Source organism: Corvus brachyrhynchos, unplaced genomic scaffold (genome assembly GCF_000691975.1).
Source record: "Corvus brachyrhynchos isolate BGI_N302 unplaced genomic scaffold, ASM69197v1 scaffold283, whole genome shotgun sequence".
NCBI classification, from domain to species: Eukaryota; Metazoa; Chordata; class Aves; order Passeriformes; family Corvidae; genus Corvus; species Corvus brachyrhynchos.
In genome coordinates this window covers 2237016-2258818 of record NW_008237409.1, presented here as the reverse complement: position 1 = coordinate 2258818, position 21803 = coordinate 2237016, and the positions used below count along the sequence as shown (strand labels likewise).

At 43.0% G+C, this 21803-nt stretch overlaps 1 protein-coding gene across 9 annotated transcripts in view; it reads right to left on the bottom strand.

Annotated features, from left to right (window-relative positions):
* Nucleotides 1–21803, bottom strand: part of BCAS3 (BCAS3, microtubule associated cell migration factor) — a 301373-nt gene that overhangs the window by 83346 nt on the left and 196224 nt on the right. The window contains exon 24 of one of the 9 annotated variants that reach the window (XM_017730957.1): nucleotides 14899–15972. The exons of the other annotated variants lie outside the window; for them this stretch is intronic. Coding sequence (XP_017586446.1) covers nucleotides 15947–15972 — 26 coding nt within the window. The 3' untranslated portion in view covers nucleotides 14899–15946. Of the gene's footprint in view, nucleotides 1–14898; nucleotides 15973–21803 lie in introns of those variants that run through there. 9 annotated transcript variants of the gene reach the window in all.

The following is a 21803-nucleotide window of genomic DNA, read 5'->3' as shown; positions in this document are numbered from 1 at the left end:
GTTTGCTTTTTGACTTTCTGCTGGGGCAGAAACTGCTTGACAACCGGTGGGGCACGAGGGGAAACTGGGAGAAAAACAAAAATCAACCCAAAATGCAATACAACATCCTGAAGAAATATACCTCCCTGCAAGAGAAAAACCCACAGAGATTATTTCCATGCTGCCCAGTGGCCTCTCCTGTTAATCATGATTTATGAAAACATCTAGGCAAGAGAGCCGTCGGTTCACAGAGGACGTTCCTCCGCACAAAGTGGTTCTCAAAATGGCACTGTGAGAAAACTCCCCTCTGCAGTTGTTTTACTTTTGCCTCCGAAAAGCTTTCAAACTGAACTGCTAAAGTTCAGCCAGCATCTAATTTTAACCGTGAGTTCCAGGAGAGAGTAAAGCTGGTGGGAAGATTACAGAGTTCCTTGAAGCTCTGACCTACAACAGGAAGAGAGTTGTCAGCCTTCATGTCTCTCACTCTAAATCCCAAGGGAAACAACACTGGCAGAATGTTTTATAACACGTTCCCACTGTAAAATTTTGTATTTGAGAAATATGATGCTTGCTCACTCCTTCTCCTAGACCTTTGGTGTGTCAGTAAAAACAGATGACCTTAAATGAGTAATTTTAGTTTTGCCTTTACACCGCAGTTTGGGTACTCAGGGTTCACAGGGCTCTGTTTACAAAATCAGAGAGAACTGATACTACACAAGAGCAACACATGCACCCACACCTTTAAAATATTAGCAAGGAGCTGGCAGCTTGTAGCAATGTAATAAGGCCTTTTTTCTGCCTTCTCAGGTTAACTCTATAACTCAAGAAATACCCCCACGGAAGGCTGCAATCTGGGATTTTCATAAGGAAGGCTGAAAGGCTTCTGTCAAAGGGCCAAAAAGCAGCATCTGCAAAAGAGCTCAGGAAAGAGAAATTAAAAATAAAATAATTGGATTATGATCTCTCAGCTAATGAAATCAGATATACTGTTTTTCTCCGAGTCAGGGGTTTTAGACAATGCACAGTGGTACAAGTCTGGATCCTTCCACATTGCTCCTGCTGCCCAAAAGATCACGATTTCAGGTGTTGCACAACATCAGGAAGGAAACCAGGAATACTGCAAAGAAACTGAAAACGTTTTCATCCTGATGGTAATGAAAGTGTGGTGACAAATAACCAGGAATTGGGCAGGATATGAATAATAAATACGGGAAAACTGCTATTCCAGGAGTAGGTCTTTGAGTACACGGACAGCTGAAGGAATCCAGTCACCCTGGAGCAGCTTAAAAAACAGTTTTTCCCTTCTCCTTGCCTTTCCTCAGCTTTTCAGTCCCTGGGAATGATGCCCTGAGAGCTGAAGGCCAGGGAGGGGAACCAGAGGAACCCCAGAGCCCCAAGCAAACCCACATTCCCTGGCTCCCAACGCAGCACTCGGGATCTGAGCACGGCCGGGTGGGAGCAGCGGCAGGAGCAGCTCCTGAACTTTCTCCTCTCCTCCATTCCTGCAGATAATGAAATCCAGAAACACCATTCTGGGACACAGTTGTTACAGACCTCTTGTTATCTGCTGCTGACCCTCAATTGAGACGTCTCTTAGTCAGGGATGATGATTTTTGAGCTCATGAATAATTAGTTTTGCTGGTTTTAAGGAAAAAAAAAAAAAAGGGTATCTTTTAATCAGAATCTAAATGAAAAAAAATGCTAAAAGCTATTCCTCAACATCTGCCAGTCGAGCATAGATTTAGAAATAAAAATCAAGAGGTATAGACTCATCTCAGGGATTTATGTGTTCAAATCCTCATTTATGGAGATGAGAATGGAAGTGTTAACGTTCGGAGTCTTCTGCTGCATATCCGAGGCATTAGGGTGGCTTAATGAGTCACTGTCTGAAACCAAGAACAAGCTGAAGTTCCTCTCTCATATGCACACACTGAATTTTGTGTATAATTACTCAGTTCTGAGTAACAGCAATTTATTAGCTTTTCCCTTCAAACGGACGAGTTGCTAATGTACAACATGTTGCAAATAGCCAGGGCTCTTTCCAAGGAAAGGCCAGAGTTAGTAGGGACCCAAGCACTGAATGGAACCATGCACTTTATCCCCCCTATTTCTCTATAAAAATATTTTTGAGGTGAACTTAGCGGCTGTGAAAAGCAGATTCTTCTAACCAGGGGATCAATTTCTAAGGGCAAAAGAGTGGTTTGAGAGCCCTGAAAACAGCCTGTACAAATGATCAGCATTTACTTATACAGTGAAATGAAGCACAGCCAAAGGACAGTTCTCACAAAGGAGTAACTGGAGAGCAATCGTGTTCCCTTTGCATTTAACATAAAATATACCATTGCAGCATTGCAGAAAAAGAAAGTTTCTCTGTTGTATTATTCTCCTTAACACAGAGCTGGCTGCCAGGGAAAAAGGGGGAAACGTGGACAGCACAGATACTGTAAGAGGGACACTGTGTGCTAGGTCAGCAGTGTATCCCATTTTGACCTTTTCCAAATAGAGAATAGCAATGAAAAAGTCCCCAGGAGTGGCAGAAGTCACGATATCATGAACTAAACTAACTCCAGGCCAATGCTGTCTTCCCTCATTCCAGGAAGAGAAAAATCAGGAAGATACTGCATAGAAGAAACACTTTGGGATGGGAATGAGAATTTGCAGGGTTCTGTGGAGAAGTTCTTGCAGTGGATAAAGCACACTGAGGGCAGGAGAGGAGCTCAAGCACCTGTTTGCCCTGAAAGCCTGTCCACATTGTCCACTATCCCAGGTTGCTCCAACCCGGCCTCGGACACTTCCAGGGATGGGGCAGCCACAGCTTCTCAGGGAACAATTCCTGCCGTATATCTGATCTAAATCTACCCTCCTTCAGCTCAAGGCCATTCCCCCTTGTCCTGTCACCGCCTGCCCTATTTAATCCGGATCTTGGGACAATATCCTGGTGCTCCTCCACTCCTGCAGCGGGAGGTACAGCTGGCACAGGCCTGGGGAAGGCAGAGGATGAGGATGAGGAGGAGCAGTGCGACGAGGGCCGGCTCCGAGCCGTGCGCCCTCGGCAGCGGGACCGAGGCACCGCTCCATTCCCAGGCCTGTTTTATTTATCCATTTCTATTTTAATAAGCTGCCTGTTCCCTCGGCCCCGGCGTGCCTCCCTCCCCCCGGAGCCCTGGGTTATGTGAAAATGCGTGTGCCAAGCGGCGGGGGCGTGGTGGGGCTCCTGGCTCGCCGGGCCTCGCTCCTGACGTACTGTGTGGTCAAGGAGCCGGGACTGGGGGGCCTGAACGAGGGCCAAGCCTTGCACTTCAGCTTCCTGACCTGGCAGCCATTCAGAGAGACCCTGCTAAGTGCTATTTCCTAAATACACCAGCTTTTCATAACAATCTTACCACATTGCTTTCCTTTACAAGCTCTCTTAAAAGAGAACTGGACTCCTTCTGGTTAATCTACACAGACTGCATTTGGAAGCCATCAGAAACTGAACTGTAAACAAAACGTTATTAATGTGTTGTAATCTGCCCTCAATGTTCCAGATGAAAAGAAAATGTTTTATAGTTTTGGAGTATACATTTTAATTGCCTTTTAAGAGTGCATATACTTTTAGTGCTCTCTGTTATAAAATTGCAGTATCTGTTTCTTGATAACTGTTGAATGATCTCAGCTATTTTTATTAGGTTTTCTCCCCGACCCTGGTTCCCCCCCCCCTTCCTTAAGCTACCACCACTGGAAGGCTTTTCCAGACCGTTCCTGATACTAGACTGGCAAAAAGTTCCATGCCTAAGATAAACTCCATTATAAACAACTTCTTTACAACATCCTCTCGCTATAAAAACACTCGGATCTAGAAAATTAGTTCTTTAAATGAACTTAGGATCCAGTTACTTTCAGTAAAAATCTGAACTAAATAAGGGCTGAACTGAATTTTCCAGATTTTCAGCCCTTCCCTGCTTGGTTTGCTCTTGGTTGTGTCATGGCTGAAGGCACTTGGCTCGGGAAGGGACACACGAATTCAGCACTGGAGATGTCACAGCTCTCCCCAGAGCTGGCAGAAGGTGCCTGGCAGTGTCCTAGCCCACCAAATGAAGGTTGGTTCATGGTAAGATCCTGCTTGAGCTGAAAGCCCCAAATTCCTCACAAAGCAACTCCCCCCTGGAAGTGTTGAGCAGAGTTCAGGAGGTTTTGTTGTGCTGTCTTCCCTCAAAGCAGACGCTGCCTTGTACAATAAGGGCTTTCAGTACTTCTGGGATAAATGGGAAAGGGATCAGAGTTACCTGGCAGGCTTTCCAGGTATCTCCTTACTAGAAAAGTACTTGGTAAAATAAATAGAAATCCAGGGTCATAAAACTCACCATGGGGTTTGTTGTTCGTTAAGCTGCAGTTTCAGAAGGTGAAGGGAACCCTTAAAATCCTCCATTTCAGGAAATATCAGGCAGCTGGACATCACTGTTACCCTGTTTGTACCAACAAATGTGCTAGGAAAGAACAGCTCAGCTATCCAGTTTTAGCTGTGCACTCCTTAAACCCCAAATCCTGCTCTCCTGGCATTTGGTTCTTACACACCTCCACTATTAATTCCTTTTCAGGGTAATTAACTTTCTCAACAGCCCAAACTTCACCTCCAACTCCTCCTGTGATGTCTCTAACACTTCCCTAATACCTTTTTGACTTGTATTACTTGATAGAACACAGGCCAGGATATTTCGCAGTGGGAACTGCATCCAGTGCCTGGAGAACAACCACTTTCCAGTGTTTTCCTCTTATACAATTAAAATATTTGAAGTGGCAAAGCCCCTCTCTCACGCTGGATTGGGATTCACATCATGCAAGTCAACTGCAGTTTATTGTTGCTCTTTCAAGTTCTTTTTATCTTCAGAATTATCAGAGCCCATAATTTTTTTTTTTTAATGTTGTTTTTAAAAACATTTTTCAGTATGCAGATGTGCTTGTGAAGATTAATGGACTGGGAACACTGAAATCTTGTATTAATCAACTACAAGGGAAGGCAACTGCTGAGTAAAATTTTCCATAGAGCTGCACACAGGAGTTTATCCAGAGAGCTCCTTGTCTTGGAGGGGCTTCTGTGAGTTCTGCACTGAGACCAGTCATGGGTGACTCTTCCTGAACTGTTCCCTGAGCACTGAACAAGCCACACTATGGGGAACCCTGTCCAGTGTTTATCACGGTCCCTGCTATCAAAAATAGCTGATTTGTTCCATGTGCCAGTTAATCTTTGGGCTTTTTGATGGGAACCATCCCTCCCTGGAGGATCATCACTCCCAAAGTGCAACTGCACACTGACCTCAGGCCACGGGGTGCAGAGCCATGAGAAACCCCAGCCTCAGGAATCAGCAAAGTTCTCCTCAAAAGGATATTCCACCCCATCACCTGGCAGAGAGAGGCTCACCCCAGAGGGGAACAGACCTGGGGAAGGGGCTGGAGCACCAGGAGAGCCTGAGGGAGCTGGGGGGGCTCAGCCTGGAGAGAAGGAGGCTCGGGGGGGACCTTCTCACTCCACAACTCAGTGAAAGGAGGTTTGGGGCAAGGTGGGGTTCACCTCTTCTCTCAGGTAACAAGCAATGGGGTGAGAGGAAATGGCCTCAAGCAGCACCAGGAGAGGTTTAGGTTGGATATTTGGGAAATTCCTTCACTCTAAGGGCTGTCCAGCCTTGTCACAGCTGCCCAGGGCAGTGGTGGAGACACCATCCCTGGAGGGATTTAACAGCTGTGTGGATGTGGCACTTGGGGACATGGGTTAGTGGTGGCCTTGGCAGTGCTGGGGAACACTTGGACTCCATGATCTGAGAGGTATTTTCCAATTTAAATTATTCTATGACTCTAAATGCTTTAAATACAGATTATATGGAGCTAAATTTGCTTTCTGTAGTAGGATAATGCAAAGAACCCAACCCCAAACCAGGGACTGAGGGCAGCGTGCGTGCACACATTTCATTAACGGATAGGTTAATTACCCCAATTTTGTTACTAATTGGATCAGTTTAAACCTGCTGCATAGGAAGTCTCTTGGCAGACACAAACATCACCATAATTACAAAAACAACTGGTTTCTCCAGTTACGTAATTCCACCAATTAAGTAATTCCTCCACATGTAAAGCAAACCCAACCAAAGCCATTGGGGTAGTTTTGACTCATTTTCAGCAACGTGCTGCTTCCCAGTGCTTGATGCCTACAAAATCCAGCACCATTCCTCATGGCAATCCTTTGGAATTTGCCAGAGTGACGGGAAAACAAGTTCTGTGAGAAGGAAAACCCACCTAAGCTTTCAAGTGCAGCTTTTGGTATAAATCTTTGAGGTTTGGAAGGTTTGATCCCAGTTTGAGGGATACCACCACCCTTGCTTTGAGCCTTTCTCCCTGGGATTGCTACAAAGCAAAGATTTCCTGCAGCAGCACAAGGCTCCAAATAGTTTGGTATTTGCCAAAACCAGAGAGAGTTGGATATCTCACAAGAAAAGCTGGGTTTTACTGATCATGTTAAATAGTTTGTCAAGGCAGACTGTGGTGAGTGATAAAGCTGCTGGCCTGTGATCAGCTCTCCTCTCACCAGCAGGTACTACTCAGGTCAACTGAAATTATTAAATCAACAGAAATTACTATCTGGAATAAATGTGAGTAAATTGTTTCTGATTCTATGAAAACAAAAAGCAAAACCAATTTTGTTTTTTACTTTTTAACTTCCTAAACAAAATAGAAATTCTGTAATTCTTTAGAAAATTAAAAACCACAAATAAATCTCTTTTTTTTCATGACTGACATTTGCTATTCAAACCTCAGGGACCTCCTCAGTAAGTATTTCCAAGGCTTGTGCTCCTGACAAGTTGCCTGTTAATACTGATTGAACAGTTCCTATAGGCAGCAGGAGTCCTCAAGTGTTTCCTTCTAGAAGGAAACTGCTGAGCTTGATATGAAACCAACAAAAATTATATTTAGCTGCTCCCTGTACCACACAGTTTTTATCTCCAGGGAGTTTCTGCCATCACATCTCTAATAGGAGATTTCATGTGAAGTTCTGGAAGTCAAATAATGTCCCACCTACCAATACATTAACAGAGATCAAAATTAAGAGTCTCCCTTCCCCTACATATAATAATACTGAATGTTCATCTGCTGAAAAAAAGCAGATAAATTAAAAACCATTGCAGTTTGTAAAAGAGCACAGCTTGGGAAATAACCTTTGGAGCCACTGGAAAAACTCAGAGTTCAATCAACTTTATTTCCAGTACAAAAGCAATTAGATTTTTCCCATCAGAAATCAGATGAAGTAGTAAATTAGGATTTGCTGGTGATGGGAATTCTTAACTTGTGGCATAAATAGAATTGCCTTATTATTATTTTCGGCTATGGCCATCTATCTAAACCTCCATTCCAAGAACAATTTGTGAGAAAAGCTGCATCACAGAGTTATCACGATATCGACATTTAATTTGAGTTTTCCTCCTTCTTTTTAAGCAAAAGTTACTTTAATTAAGCTTTAAACAACAATAAACCCACAAGAACCAACAGATCTGGCTGCTGTTCCATTCGCCCAAGACTCCAACTGCACTGAGAAATCTTATTTAAACAACTCCCAAACCATTTGCATCCCTGCTATCCTCAGAAGGCTACAAATATTTTTGTGTGTTCAACCAGTGCTGAGAAATCAAAGTTGCCCAATGTCCTGGTTCCAGAAGGAGAAGTTCTTCCTTGAGCCATGGCCATGGAAAATGCTGAGTGTTGGATCCAAAGCCAACAGCTCCTGCTCCTTCCCAGGAGCCCACGGCACCCAAATCCCCCTTTCTGGAGTAGCCACCACTGGGAAGGTCACGTTGTAAAGCCACTCCATTAAAACAGTAATTCAAGAGTAAACATTAACTTGCAATTTTTCCTTAGGTCTTTCTTACTTCACTTGGTACCATTCCTCCCAGACCAAGCTGCACCTTATGGATCTGCATGTTTATCTTGATGAAAAATCTTTAACTTCTCAGTTTTCAAGGCAAGAACAGCCACGTCCTTCCATTCAGACAGACCCTGCTCCCTGTTCTCCCAGCTCCCACAGCATTGTGGCTGCAGCAATCACATGTTATCCATATTATTTGTCACTGACAGAAGTACACTGGGACGGGGAAGAACTGCCATGAGAAAGGAAATGAACTTTTCCACGCTTTAATGAATGGGAACTTTTATTCTGTACGAAGAAGACCAAAGATAAAACTCCAGGTACAGCCTGGTAAACATTATCTAGCAGGTGGGCTCTTGCAAACACTCTGGAGAGTCTTGATTGCTTGAATTTCAATCCTTATTCCTCACTAAGGTTTTCAGAAAATGCAAACAACAAACAATTTCTTAAAAAAGAAACCAATGCACAGAGCTGCGTCAGGGAAAGCTGTCAACTGGCCCCACTCCATGGGAATTAATGCAAAGGCATTGATTTGTTCTAGGCTAATGATAAGGGCTCTTGGTTTAATTTTAGGAGAAGAACTTTCATTTTCTGACTGGCAACCAGAGCTATTTATTACACAACCAGAAAGCCAAAGTTCGGCTTTGCAAGTGACTAATCAAAGCCAAGCCCTCTCTGTAGGAGAGGAGGGAAAACAAGTCAGGAATGGTCAACAGCAGTTTGTTAAAATGAAACCCAACTTCTGCCTCACACCCCCTGCCTCCTGCCCACCCTGGAGCAGCTCCACCAGGATTTCAAGCCAGTACTGAAGACAGTTTTCCAGAGGAATGAAAATCACAGCAATTCCAGGGATCACCCAGATCCTACATGGAACACAAACCTTTTCCACAGCAACAGGAAACACAAAAAGAAGAGAAATTCAAATAAAACCACAGCAATGCTGTCAGAAAGACAACAGGAAGACAAGGGAGTTCAACAACAAATTGCTGCTGGTATTCTCGCTCCTTATCTCAGAGGAATCCTGGAGGATAATGAACATCCCCTCCAAGTGCCACAGCATCCACCCGAGTGCTGGCATGGATACACGAGCGTGGATACAACTGTTTATCCCATTTCCTGGCCCGGAATTGTGTGTCTGAGCACTAACTGTAATATTTGGCACTTAGTCCTCTGCGTTCAAAGAGTTAAGCTATGTCCTATAAAGATAAAAATCTCCACTTTTATTACTTTGTATGGCTCCTACCAAACGAGGATCCAGCTGTAATTGTAACATTCCAAGCTCGGAAGGTGCCAAGTTTTACTAACTATAATTTAACTGGTCCAGCTGATGCAGTCCAAATTCTTGTTTGGATAATCAGCCTTTGTTTAAATATGGACTTAAAAAAAAAAAAAAAAAAAAAAAGAAAAAAAAAAAAAAAAAAAAAAAAAAGGAAAGAAAGACAGAAAGAAAGAAAGCCCAGGGCAGCATTAGCCTCCAGGCATGTCATGTGAGCTGATTACCCTGCAGCAGTAGCAGACACTCATGCACAAGAGGAGGATTATTTTGCCAGAATTACTGTTACGGTAACACAGAATCAGAGCTTCTCTCCCCCCAGCCCCCACCCTTTTTCTTTTCTTCCCTTTTTTTTTTTTTCCTCCCCCCCCCTCCACAATTCACAAGTCTTCTTTCCAAGTTCAAATGAAGTTTAAAGGTGAAAAGGGCAAGAAAGTTTCATGACTGGCTGTTGAAAGAGGGAGAAATAACCAGGGTCTCCAAGTTTGCGTTTACTAAAAGCTCAACAATTTTGTATTTTGCTGCAATTCATAACTGCACAAATCCCTTTTGTTGGGTCTGTTTGGACTGAAATTAAACACTTGTTAATAATTTATAACTTAATATCATTAGAAAATAATAATAACTGTCAAGCAACTACAGTCAATACATAAAGCAAATTGAGTGGCTCGTTAGATTATTTGTCAGAGCAACCATTTTTATATATTTTAGCTTATTTCTACTGCGAAGAGTGGTTAAAGAGCCACCCAGCTTGCTTGGAAATCATTTCTCCACCAGCTGGGAGCAATTCCCAAATTGCTGCACCTCACCCACATCCAAGTGATGCTGGCTCACTTTAAAAGCACTCCAGCCTGACTCCAGGAGGTGCCTTAAAAGTGCTGGAGGAGGGATGGCCAAAGCCCTTTGCTGCTCACTGACCAAAAATGCATCCCACACTGCCCATGCTTTGCTCTAAATTTGACATCTGCATGGAAGCAAAACAGTGGCCAACAAACCACCTGTCAAAATGAGGCATTTATGAAAAGAAAATTCTTAATTCTATTTGTTGGTCAAGGACCTGAGCTGCACAAAGCACAAGGGCCAGCACGAAGCTGGTGCTGCCTTCCCCAGAGCTGAGTGCAAACAGAAGAAATACTTGTGTGTGTGTGAGGGATTTTGGGAAGTAATAAACTCACTTGTAAAATGTCACAGGCTGTGGTTCTTCTTTGGAATCCACGAATGTGGCTTTTTGGAAAAATAGATAGAAACACAGAATCCCAGAGCAGTTTGGGTTGGAAGGACCTTAAAGCTCATCCAGTTCCACCCCCTGCCATGGGCAGGGACACCTTCCACTAGCCCAGGGTGATCCAAGCTCTGTCCAGCCTGGCCTTGGACACTTCCAGGGATCCAGGGGCAGCCACAGCTGCTCTGGGAAACCTCTGCCAGAATTCCTTCCCAATATCCCATCCAACCCCACTCTCTTTCAGTTTGACATCAAAGCTCATCAGACATCTGACCTATTTTAACACTTTTCTCTCTGTGTGAGCACCTGTGGCAATTCTATTGTTGTTGCATATTAATCTGTGAAGTTGAAAACACAGCATTTAAGTATACTAAACAAGCAAGTTCAGATTAAAAAAATTAATCTGAGGCAGTCTGCCCCGATCCTGAGCTCGTGTAAACTGATTTAAGTCAGTGGTGCCAGAAGAACTGGCATTAGTCAGGGCTCTACTCTTGTTTTCATCTATTTCTCTGATAAGATTTCTAATGTACTTACTAAGTCTTTTCTTTTATTCCTTTCAAACTCCTTCTCCTTCTCTTGACTTTGTCTCTTCTGTCCCCTCTGCCTGCAGACTGAAAGCTGAACAGACATCCAGAGAGAGCCATCTCCCCCCACCTTTTCCTCTCTCAGCTCTTCCCTTCCTCACCCTGCCCTGTTTTCTTCCCAGGATTTCTTGTCTTATATTCCTGGAATATTTCAAGGAAGCAGAGAAAGCTCCAAACATTGCAGGTTATTTACAGCACAACAGTTCTCAAAATATTATTTAATTTACTGAAGCTGAGGAGCTGGCCAGTGTCCTCATGTACAAACAGGCTTTGGGGTCCTTTAAAGTGACCATGCAAATAAAAAAGGCAATAAGAGAAATGGTATTTTATTCGATTTATTTTTAAAGTCTTCCATGCTTCTCCCCAATATCAAATGGTGCCTACAGAGGAACCAGAAGATTCCACTCTGATTAGTGACAGTAGGTCCTTATGAGCTGTAATTAACTCTTTTAATTCTTCAATCATTAGTTAAATGTGGAAGGCTCCCTTTTTTTTGAAGGGAATGTTCACATTGGAAAAAATATAGGAATCGATAAAATTGATCTACAACATATTTTTACTTGAGAAAGGATTACAAGGTTGAATCTTAGCATTATATACTTAAAACCATTTCTTGTTCCACTGCCTTTACAGTTCCAAAAAAAATGTACATTTTGGAGACAAAGGCCTTTATCCTCTTAAGTGCTGTGGATTTCATGCCAATCTCCCAATATAAAGCAGACTTCAGACTTAGACCCAAGAGAAATGGTCTCGGAAAGATTAGATTTTCCACCACAAAATAAAACCCTTGTGTGGGGAACCACACCAGCTCCAACACCTCCTTCCTCCTAAGTACTTGTCTGACAGGGAGAAACACCCCCAGCCCATCCCAGGCCCCCTCCTCCAAATTGAAGTGGTTTGATTATTCCTCTGCTCTTGTGCCAGCCAGTCTTAACACATGTAAAATTTCCAGAATTGTCACATTTACCTGAATATCCATAGATTCTTTTAGTTTTTTTTTTTTTTAATTATTCTGTATTATTTTGCAACACAGAGTAAGTTTGCTCTTAATATTATTGTACAAAGTTAATTCTCACTGGTGATGGGAAATAGACAAATTCAGTGTAAGTGGCACATGACGAACATAATGATGAAAAAGTCTTTTAAATCAGCAAGATATTTTTAAGAGTTGCCCCTCAAAGGTGTGCACCTTTAATAGGAACAGTATATTATATGGAATTAATGATGCCAAGTACCTGGCAGCTCCATAAATACAAGAGCAAGCTTTCTTAAACTTGTCATGGGGTAGAAAGGTATTTTATCAATCATCTCCATACTAGAAAACACAGATTTTTCAGGGTATTTCAAACCCCATTGCCAGTAACGAAGAAGGACAAGCAGAGAAAGGAGAGAAATACAGATTCAATACAATGTAGCTGCTGAGGATTAAATTTTAACACCACCAAAGCCACACAGGAAAGAATGAATTCAAGAATCAGAAGATTAAAACTGCATGTAGTCAGCTTGGGATTGGTGAGCTACAGATGGAAACTTTCTTGACAACACACAGTTTAAATTCTAGTTAGGATATTCTGAGATTAAATGCTCCTACGATTCTTGAGTACATCACTTTTTTTCCTACTGGCTACTGTGATACAAAAGACATCTCCTGCAAACATAGAACTGGTAAAAAAAAAGTGCAAGTAAAAGCCATTTAGGTTTCCAGCAAAGACATCAAAGCAAACCAGCTAATGGACATCCAGGGTAGTCAAATCACTCCTGCAAAATCCATTAGTTACTAAAAGTTCTGGAGGGCTCAGTTTTTACAGTAAAACCTGTAAAAACTCAGTATCCAGTTTCTCTGTTGGGACACTGAGGTGTGAAGATCCAAACGATGCTGGAACTGAACTTGTATATTTGAACCTTTTGAACTCCAGCTGCCCTTCATAAATTACTTTACCACCGGCTTTAACACGTTCCCAACCCACCGTGCAAGAAAAGGGAGGAATCATTAAAAAAACCTGGAAATGGAACTGAACTTTCTAACACTTCCAGTGGAATTTGCCTTGGTTCAAAAGACAAGCACCTATGGCAAGGCTGGGGGATGAGGAAAAGCTTCCAGATAGTGCAGTGAAATAACATCTGGTTTCACACTATGAAAACAGAGTGGCCAATCCCCCTCCCCAACCCCAAAGCCAGTGGAAGTGAATGGAAATGGCCCCATACAGGAACAAGCAGTTGCTCCTTTCCATCTGGAAACGCTGTCAGATGGAAGCAAATTCCACCAAATTCCCAACTGGTACAAGAACTTCATCTTGCACCTCAGAACGGGACGTGCTGCCCTGGATGGACACGACTTTGGGATGCAGGGGGTCCTCATCCACACCCCATCCACAGGGAGACAGAGATTCACCCTTCCCTTGAGGGAAGCTCAAATGTTTAGAGTTTAGAAACTAATCCAACTTCAGGACAACGGAAATAAAGATTCTTAATTAATTTTAAGGTGAATTAAACTGCAGACAGCAGCTCAGGAGCTCAAACACAACATTTCCTGCTTTCCATGGGAAATGAGCACAGGGAGCAGGTCCCTCCTCATTATTTTTCAGACTATCACTGTGTTTATAGACAGTCAGTCACTGGGATTTCGGGGGAAAATGAAGGCTTTAAGTCCAGAAGAATGGTAAGGCTGGTTCCCAAACAGGACAGCACATTATCCTAACCAAACCAGATATTCCTTTCTCCTACCCCTTCCCTGCCTGCAGAGAGCTCAGCATCCAAAGCAGCAACACAGAATCCAAACCTCCACAGGAACTCTTCAGCCCCAGTCCTGCCAGCATAAGGAGTTTCTTTGGGTACAGGAAAGTCACCAATTTTTTTATTTTCCATCTGAGATTTGTCATTTCCAAATGAGGAAGCTGCCCATCTTAGAGGAATGTGCTTTCAAGAGGTCACCTAATATAAAAATACTGCTTTTCTCTTTGGATTATGATGTTATCACATTATATCTGGACACTGCATTTCACTTTCTCTTTAAAATGATCTTGCTAAGCAGCAAAGGGACACAGCAGCTCCCATTTACAGGTCACCTCAGGTCTCCTGAACAAACTATGCCCCAGGGTTTTAGTGAAACTCAGGAATTCCAAAAGCAAAGCACATTGCCCTTAGCACACAAAATGCGTCTGATTCGCAGAATGACACAAATGTACAAGAAAAAAAAAGGATGTCTGATTATTTTTTGTAATGGATGGCTTTTAGATGGGCAGAACACACTTAGGCATTTCTTAAAGCCTCAGACCACGGGTGATTTCCAACAAAGGCCTTGTGTGAAGTGCTCTTGGCTTATCACAAAGACTTGGAAAAAGAATTTTCAGGGGTTGAACTCTGAGTTTTAACCCTGGACAAAGAATCAGATGCTGCCAAGTGTGTGCTCCTTAGTCCTGTGGTGCTGCCACAGCTCTTGAATCCTTCAGATTGATGAATTTGTGTGAAATTATTTGACATTTCAAAAGAAAATAAATAAAAAGGAAAATGACACAACTTTCTGAGTAAAGTCCATGGCACAGTTTGCCTGTTTAAGGAATAAGATACATGAAATCTTAATAAATGTGGGCTTGCAATTTATGGAATTACCACTTCCATTAATTACGACTCCTAGTGAGACATTACAGTGGACCACGTGGACAGTCCAACCCAGATGAATGAACACAGATGTTAAAAATGATCACTAGAGCTCACGTAACTTAACCTGTTTTACTTCCCACTTGCACGAAGAAAAACTTGTGGTTTCTCCTTCCCTCTCCCCCAGCACAGACTGGCTTTCTTTCCGTGGCTTCCCCGCTTGGAAATGAGCCACGGATCATTTACAGACTTCCGAGGTTCAGTGGGGCACTTTCTGAGGATCCCTTCAGAAAATGGGACCACATTTCAAAGCAGAGGGACGCAGGTAGGAGCCTTCAAAAAACAGGCCAGCAGCCAGAGTGGTCATCAGTAATTTTTGTTTAAATGTATTAACATCATAATTTAGAGCATTCACATAATCCAAGTATCCCCCCACCGTGCACGGGGATCTGCAGTCATTACATCTCACCAGCCAGAAAGGATTCACATTTCTGACATTAAACAAACAGTAGACAAGGCCCCAAACCCAAATCACAGCAACAACCCCCCTTTGCCAAACCCAATCCCACGGAATTCAGGAAGCAGAGGTATATCCGAGCTCTTATCCCTGGGAGCTCAGTGGTTTGGGACTCCCAAGCAGCGTCAGTAGGTAAATGCCCAGGCTGATCTCCTCTAAGAGCCACGGCTTCATCTGCTGGGAGGCCTTACAAACCAGCAGAGATCAGTCCTGCCTGATGCAAATGTTAAGTCATAAGAATAACATTACATAATGTACAACGAAATGTTAATTGACGAGGCTCAGGTCAAGGCCTGGATGTGCTACAATGCACCAGCCCCACGACGAGAGGGCACAAACGAACGAGAGAGTTCTCACAACACTTCTGCCTGTTAGGCTATTTTTGGTTTATATATTTTGTTTCACTCATTGATAATCTTACAGACAAGGAAAACCATGCTGCTGGGGAAGGACTAAATCACACCAAAAGAGCTAAGGTTTTTAGATGAAACAAGAAGCTGATTACACATGCACTGAGTATACCAGTCACTAAGCGTTTCTGGATTGCAGGGATAAGATACTCTCTTTGCTTATTACTGCCTCCTTGATCCAAAGAGATTTAAGCAACTGTTTTCAATTAGATGTTTTTAAGCTAGTAAAACTACATCCATAAAGACATATTTATAGAACAACTTAAAACGAGAAGAATTAAAATGACTACAAAACTGATGAATTCCATTCCCCCACCAACCCCCTCCCCACCCCGAATCATTTACTGACCATTAACGAGCAAAAAGCACTGCAATTTTAAGAATTAATCCAGTGTTGCAAAATTAAATCAGATACACTAGGAGGGATAATGACAAACTGGTGGCTCCAGCGTTGTCAGTTTGCGGGTGATACAAGTTCAAGTCGTCTGTGCTAGTGGCCACTCTGTTGGAACAAACATGAACATAAAAGGGAACATTAAAAGTGCAGCAGCACCAATCAATTCTGTCACTGAGGATGTGGGCTCAGAAGTGGCAGAGGGTAAATATTGCATTTTAGAAAGGAGCTGCCCAGTTCCGTGACTGCGAGACCTCAGCGCACGGAAATAAAGGAAGAGGCAGCACTGGAAGTAAATGAGAGGGAGAGGATCCTCATTTCCCTCTAAATTCCAGAGCACAAGAGCCTGGCAGTGTGGCTTTGCCACACATGACTGCTTTCAGCCCCGGGAACCCATGAGGAATATTCTGAGAGCTCCAGGAACAAAACCGAGCTTTGATAGTTCTCATCTGACAGCTGCTTAAACAAAATTTGCCTAAAACGCTCTGCAGCATGTGACTGGAAATATTTGCAGGATGAGTCGCCTCATCTCTGGCACTGGAGAACACAGAGCCATGGCAGAGGTTTGGGATGGCCAGAGCCACAAGCAGGGACACCCTCAGCTCTGCCAAAGCCAGCACTGATCAGCTGCTCACTGACATCTCTATTTTATACCTGACTGGCCCACGCTGGAGACAAAATAACTCATAAGGAAAGCCCCACTCCAGCCCTGCCCCCTCCTGCTGCTAAATCCATCTGAAGAAGCTCGAGGCATCCTAAATTTTATCTTCCCTAAACTTCCCTACAAGCTCAATTTGTTCCTACCTAAGCACATCATGAAAACACTTAAAAGCACATTAACAGTGGAGTGACTGGGAGATTCAAATACATCACTTAAACATACATATTTTATACATTTAATACCATCCAGAATCAGGCCATAAATACAAATGGATGTTACAAACCATGACCCAGAGTCTCAGTCTGTCACTGTGGCCTTGGCCTGGGCACCCGGGGTGATGGGTGCTGTGCCCTGGACCTGGGAATCTCAGGGAAGCACAAGAGACATTTTGTTTGCCTTGTTTTTTTAAATTAAGGCCCCGCAGTTTACATTTGCTCCACGTGCTGAAGAAGCACATGCAACATGAGGAAATTTTAGCAATTATTTTGTGTGATTGAACCTGGAGTTACACACAGGGTCTGTTTTTAAGGAAACTCTTCAGCCCTGAAGTAAGGAAGCGCTCTTTGGCTATGCAGCACCTTGCCTGTCCTCAGAAACGTGGGATAAAAACATATTTGGGAATAAAGGGAAGGAGACAGGGAGGATTCAAGTAGTGACATAACCTGTGCAATTGCAGGCTGGTTTTTGTTCCGTGATGTTCAAGAAACAGCTGCAGTGAGGAATTCATCCCTTAAATCTCTGCATTGACCCTGCACAGCCCAAACCTATTGGATAGGCAGATCCTCACACACCTACTGGAATCACTTCACGCATCCAGATGGGCCACGGGATCATCCAGGTTGGAAAGGACCTCCAGGATCATGGAGTCCAACCATAAGAGGCATAATTACATCTGACTCCCCCTTTTGAATTAATGTGTCTCTGACCCTCTGACTTCTAATTGGGTTTGATCATGCTTAGAATGTGTTAAGAAACAAGATTAAAAGCATTCCATTTTTGTTTATGGGAAATTCAGGAATGACCAGGCCAATCCAATGCCTTTTATTCACCAAGTGTCTTTCTGCAGAGTAAAGGATGGCTGGTGTGAGCAAAAGTTGCAGGATAAAAGGAAAAGCCAAGTTTCATACAATTATATCCAGATTGGCAGAGCAAATCTATGAGATAGAAGTGAACATAAAAGCAAGTGAAGTAACACGGACAGAGAGGCAGCAAACAACCTTGCCTAAGGCACAACACTAATGCCAGACTAACTTCAAAGCAGCCACTGAACCAGCACAGGTGACAAACAATCTGCATAAAAATAAGTCTAAAGCAGCACCAGCTCCTTTTCCTTCCCTTAGTCCCTTCTGCTCTTGCTCATTTAAACTCTTTTTTTAAATTTTAGACATGGAACAATGTATATAAACAAGAATGCAGCATTTTGGCTACAAGTTTCCTCAAATAAACTCTGCTACGAGAAGCCCACCACATCAGAAGCTTTATTCTGCCTATTTCTTTTTGTTTTGTTAATTGTAATTTATAATGAACCTCTTCTCCAGTAAGCTGACTCAGGGAAAAACCACTCTGAAAGGCATCAGCTACTGATGAATTGTTTTTATTTATTAAGTTAGAGAAACAAACCCACAGTGGTTCTCAGCGCTGCAACTTGCAGCAGAACCCACAAGCTTGGAGGCAGAAAGTGTGAAAGTCAGAGCTCTGCTCTGAACAGCTCCTCCATTTAGTTACTGGGGGGCTGAAATTCCAGAGAAAAGGGTTTTTTCCCTCTCTCTTAACCTAAAGATTTGGTCCTTTGAGCAGCTGCTTTGGACTTAAGAAAGCACCACAAAAGCCACTGCCTTTAGTGCATTAAAAACTGAAATAATGGGTATTAAGCAGAAGTAGCTTTTATATACCCTGATATTTGAGAGGTTCAGCCTGCACAGGGCTTTGCTGAAAGAAGAGTGGATGGAAGAATAGAGTTAAGAAAAGCATTTAATCCTGCTGAGTTCCAAAGACCTTTGGATTTTGCTTTTAAGTTTTAGCACACAAGAGATTCATGTTTTACTTTCCCTCAGGATTTGAGACTGAGGACACTGAGGAGAATCTCTCGATTTTGGACACCCCTTGGTCCTGGGACATCACACCAAGGAAGGTGGGGTTCCCTTGCTGGGATTTCTTCCCTTAAACATGCAGTTGGTGAAGAAATTAATAATTTTCAATAATAACACTTTGGGATTCCCTTATTTAAGACAGAATCCTCTTTGAATAGTGATATTTTATATCATGAGCCTCTACCTTTGGCCATCAGCTCTTCTTCTGCTCACCCACTCACCACTGTTTTATTCAATCTCACACAACTTTCATGGAAAGAACCAAAATACCCTAAAATTTGCACATGCAATCAAAAGGAAACTTATTCACATAGTTAGGACATGCTTTTTCATGCACTGCTGGTTACTGGAAAGTTTAACTTTTGTTAGAGGATAGAAATAAAACAGAAACAGGAAAGTGGATATTTGTCTAACTTATTTCAAGTGTACATATTTTGGGTAATTTTATTTTTTCCCTGTGACACAGAATAGAGACTTTTCTTGGAGACTGTAATAGCCCTCAGCGTGTTTTCCACCAAGAATGCAAAAAAGAAACACTTTTGCTGAAGAAGTCACGGAAACTGGTAAATTGAAGACACAAGCCCTCATTGAAAACCTATAATTTTTTAATTAAATTTACATGTCAGTGGATCTTTTGAGCTTGGCCTGTGTGTTTTTTATAATGTACGTTTCTCGTGCTTTTTCCCATGGGTATTTCTGCACTATTTCCAAACCGGGATTACTCAAGTTGAAGTGTGATAAAGGGCACATTATAGTTATATTAAGCAAAATAGGGAGGAGAAAGCTTTTCCATAGTCCAAAGAAAGCTGTTCTCCAAGCCTCATTTCTGGTAACAAGCAGAGCAAGGCAACCACTCAGCTAGAAACTGCTGCCATCAAATCAACGCTTTGTCTTGAGAAAGGGGGGATTTATTCCATCCTATTCTGTTTTCTGCTGAAAAATAAAGGTTGTTTGCTTCAAAACCGTTAAGTCTTGCTCTGGGGTATCATGGAAAGCATGTTGTGAGCAGCAAAACAGGAGGGGAAAGCTCCATGTTGTGCACTGGTGTAAATGTCTGATCGTGTTTGGAGGAGCTGCAGAGGAGGGGATTTGTGGACGCAGTTTGGGTTCCCTGCTCTTCCCAGCGGTTTCACAGCCGTGTTGCTCCTCTTCACAGCTCCCCTGAAAGATGCAGGGACTTGCACGGTGCCTGGCCCAAATCAGGAGGACTTGTCAACAGTGCTGCAGCCACAGAGATGGGCAGCAGCTGGATGGGGAAGGGAAGGGAAGGAAAGGGAAGGAAAGGAGGGCACGTCAGCTCAGAGCGGCAGAAAAGCTTTTTCACGGCAGCTATTTGCAACCCTCCAAGGAGCTACAGAGCCTGCCCATTAAAACCCTGTTAAAACACTTCTGATGTTGTCAGCAGTGGAGAGCTGAAATAGCACAGTGATCACTGAGATACTATCTGCCTCAAGCAGTTCAGTGGTACTGTCAATAATATGAGCAAGAAGGTACAAGATGAGCAACAACCTAATTCCTGCATCAAAATTTCATAAACTCCCTCAGCTGGTAAACACTAGAGATGTGGGTAAACACAGGCCAGCCAATAAACCACCCAGAAAAGATGACCTCTGGAATCTTTCCCAAAAGCTTTGAACCTTTAAGTTAATTTACACTTTGACAGCAAAGCAGAGTGATGGTGAGGGGAAGGCAAGAGGGATGAGGTGATGCCTCTCCCATCAGTGCTCCCGTGCTGCTTCTCAGCTCCACATTCCTGACAGTGCCCAAGGAAAAACCACAGCACCACTTTTATGCATACACCCTTCCAAATATCCCAGGCTACAGTTTCTCCCTACTTTCCTCTGCTTTGATTTTTGATTGATCTTCAGTACTAATTCCTTGGGATAATTTTTGCAAGTATATTCTTACCAGGTAGGAAAACTTGCCACTTCTAGAGGAAAGCGACACCTTGCTTGAAAATAGACCTCCTGATGTGCCAGGGTACTAAAACTGTGAGTAATGACAGCAGAATCATCTACTTCTCTGCTACTCTGCTCGTGAGTAAGTGCTACTCGCAGTGAGTAATGGCTGGAGAAACAGGGCCAAGGTGAAGTTATTTATAAATACAGTAGCCACTGAGTAAGAGCTTAGCTATGAATTCACTGCTCTGGCTACAATTTCGTGAGAAAATGAACACAGCCAGCTTTTGGTTTTCCAGTTTTAAAAGCTATACACCCACTAGAAACTGGCAAAAACAATTCAGGAAGGATCGAGGTGGTTATTTATAAAGCAACCATGATGGAGATCGTGTGCACCTCAGCTGAATGCAGGGTAAGCAGAGATGCTTTAACTCCTTAGGTGCTTCCTCAGGATGGCTGTGGCAGGCAGGGAAACCCTTAGACTTGACTTCAACCAGTCTCAGATGCTTTCCCCTTTTTATGCAATAAATACCCACTGCAGAGAGCCAAAAGCCAGAGCTTGCTGCAAATCAAGCAAAGAATTAGACTGCCACCTGCTCAGCAGTGCTGGGTTTAGGGGTCAGAATATCCCTCCACTTCTTAATAGGAAGGGGCTGTGCTGGGGGTCTCAGAGCAAACTCCTGTCAGGGGCACCCTGGATCTGCACAGATCCAGCATGCTGAGGAATACTTTTGAATTGTTTCTGTCAGCCCAGAATGAAGCAAAGGAATAATAACATTAAAAAAAAAAGAGGACTGGGAAAACACTGGGATAACAGGATCAAGCTCACCACTCTCCTGAAGTTCCTGCACAGGAACACGTGATTTCCCAGTGCACCCTGCAGAATAAATGGATATTTTCCAACTCCCACATTACAGGTCATGACTTCCTGGTGCTAATTTGGATTCTGCTGAGGAACTTTTTATCGACTGGAGTTCAGAGAGCAAGGCACAGCTAGAGATTTTGGGCTTGGCACTGTGTGTTTGAAGGCTGGTTTATAGAAAACTCTGGTTTTTACCCCACAAGGACATATGGCTCAGATTTGGGATGGAAGCAGACACTTGGAAAACCAGAAGGAACAATTCCCCAATTTAATTCTGAATTGCAAATGCAGAAGGGATGGCTTCTTAGGGGATTTTTAAACCAATTGCCAGCTTTACTATCTGTTATGCTTCCAGTTTGGAGAGTCCAAAGGGGATATTTTCACCTTGACACACAAAGTTACACATCAAACTAAGCTCTCCCATCTTT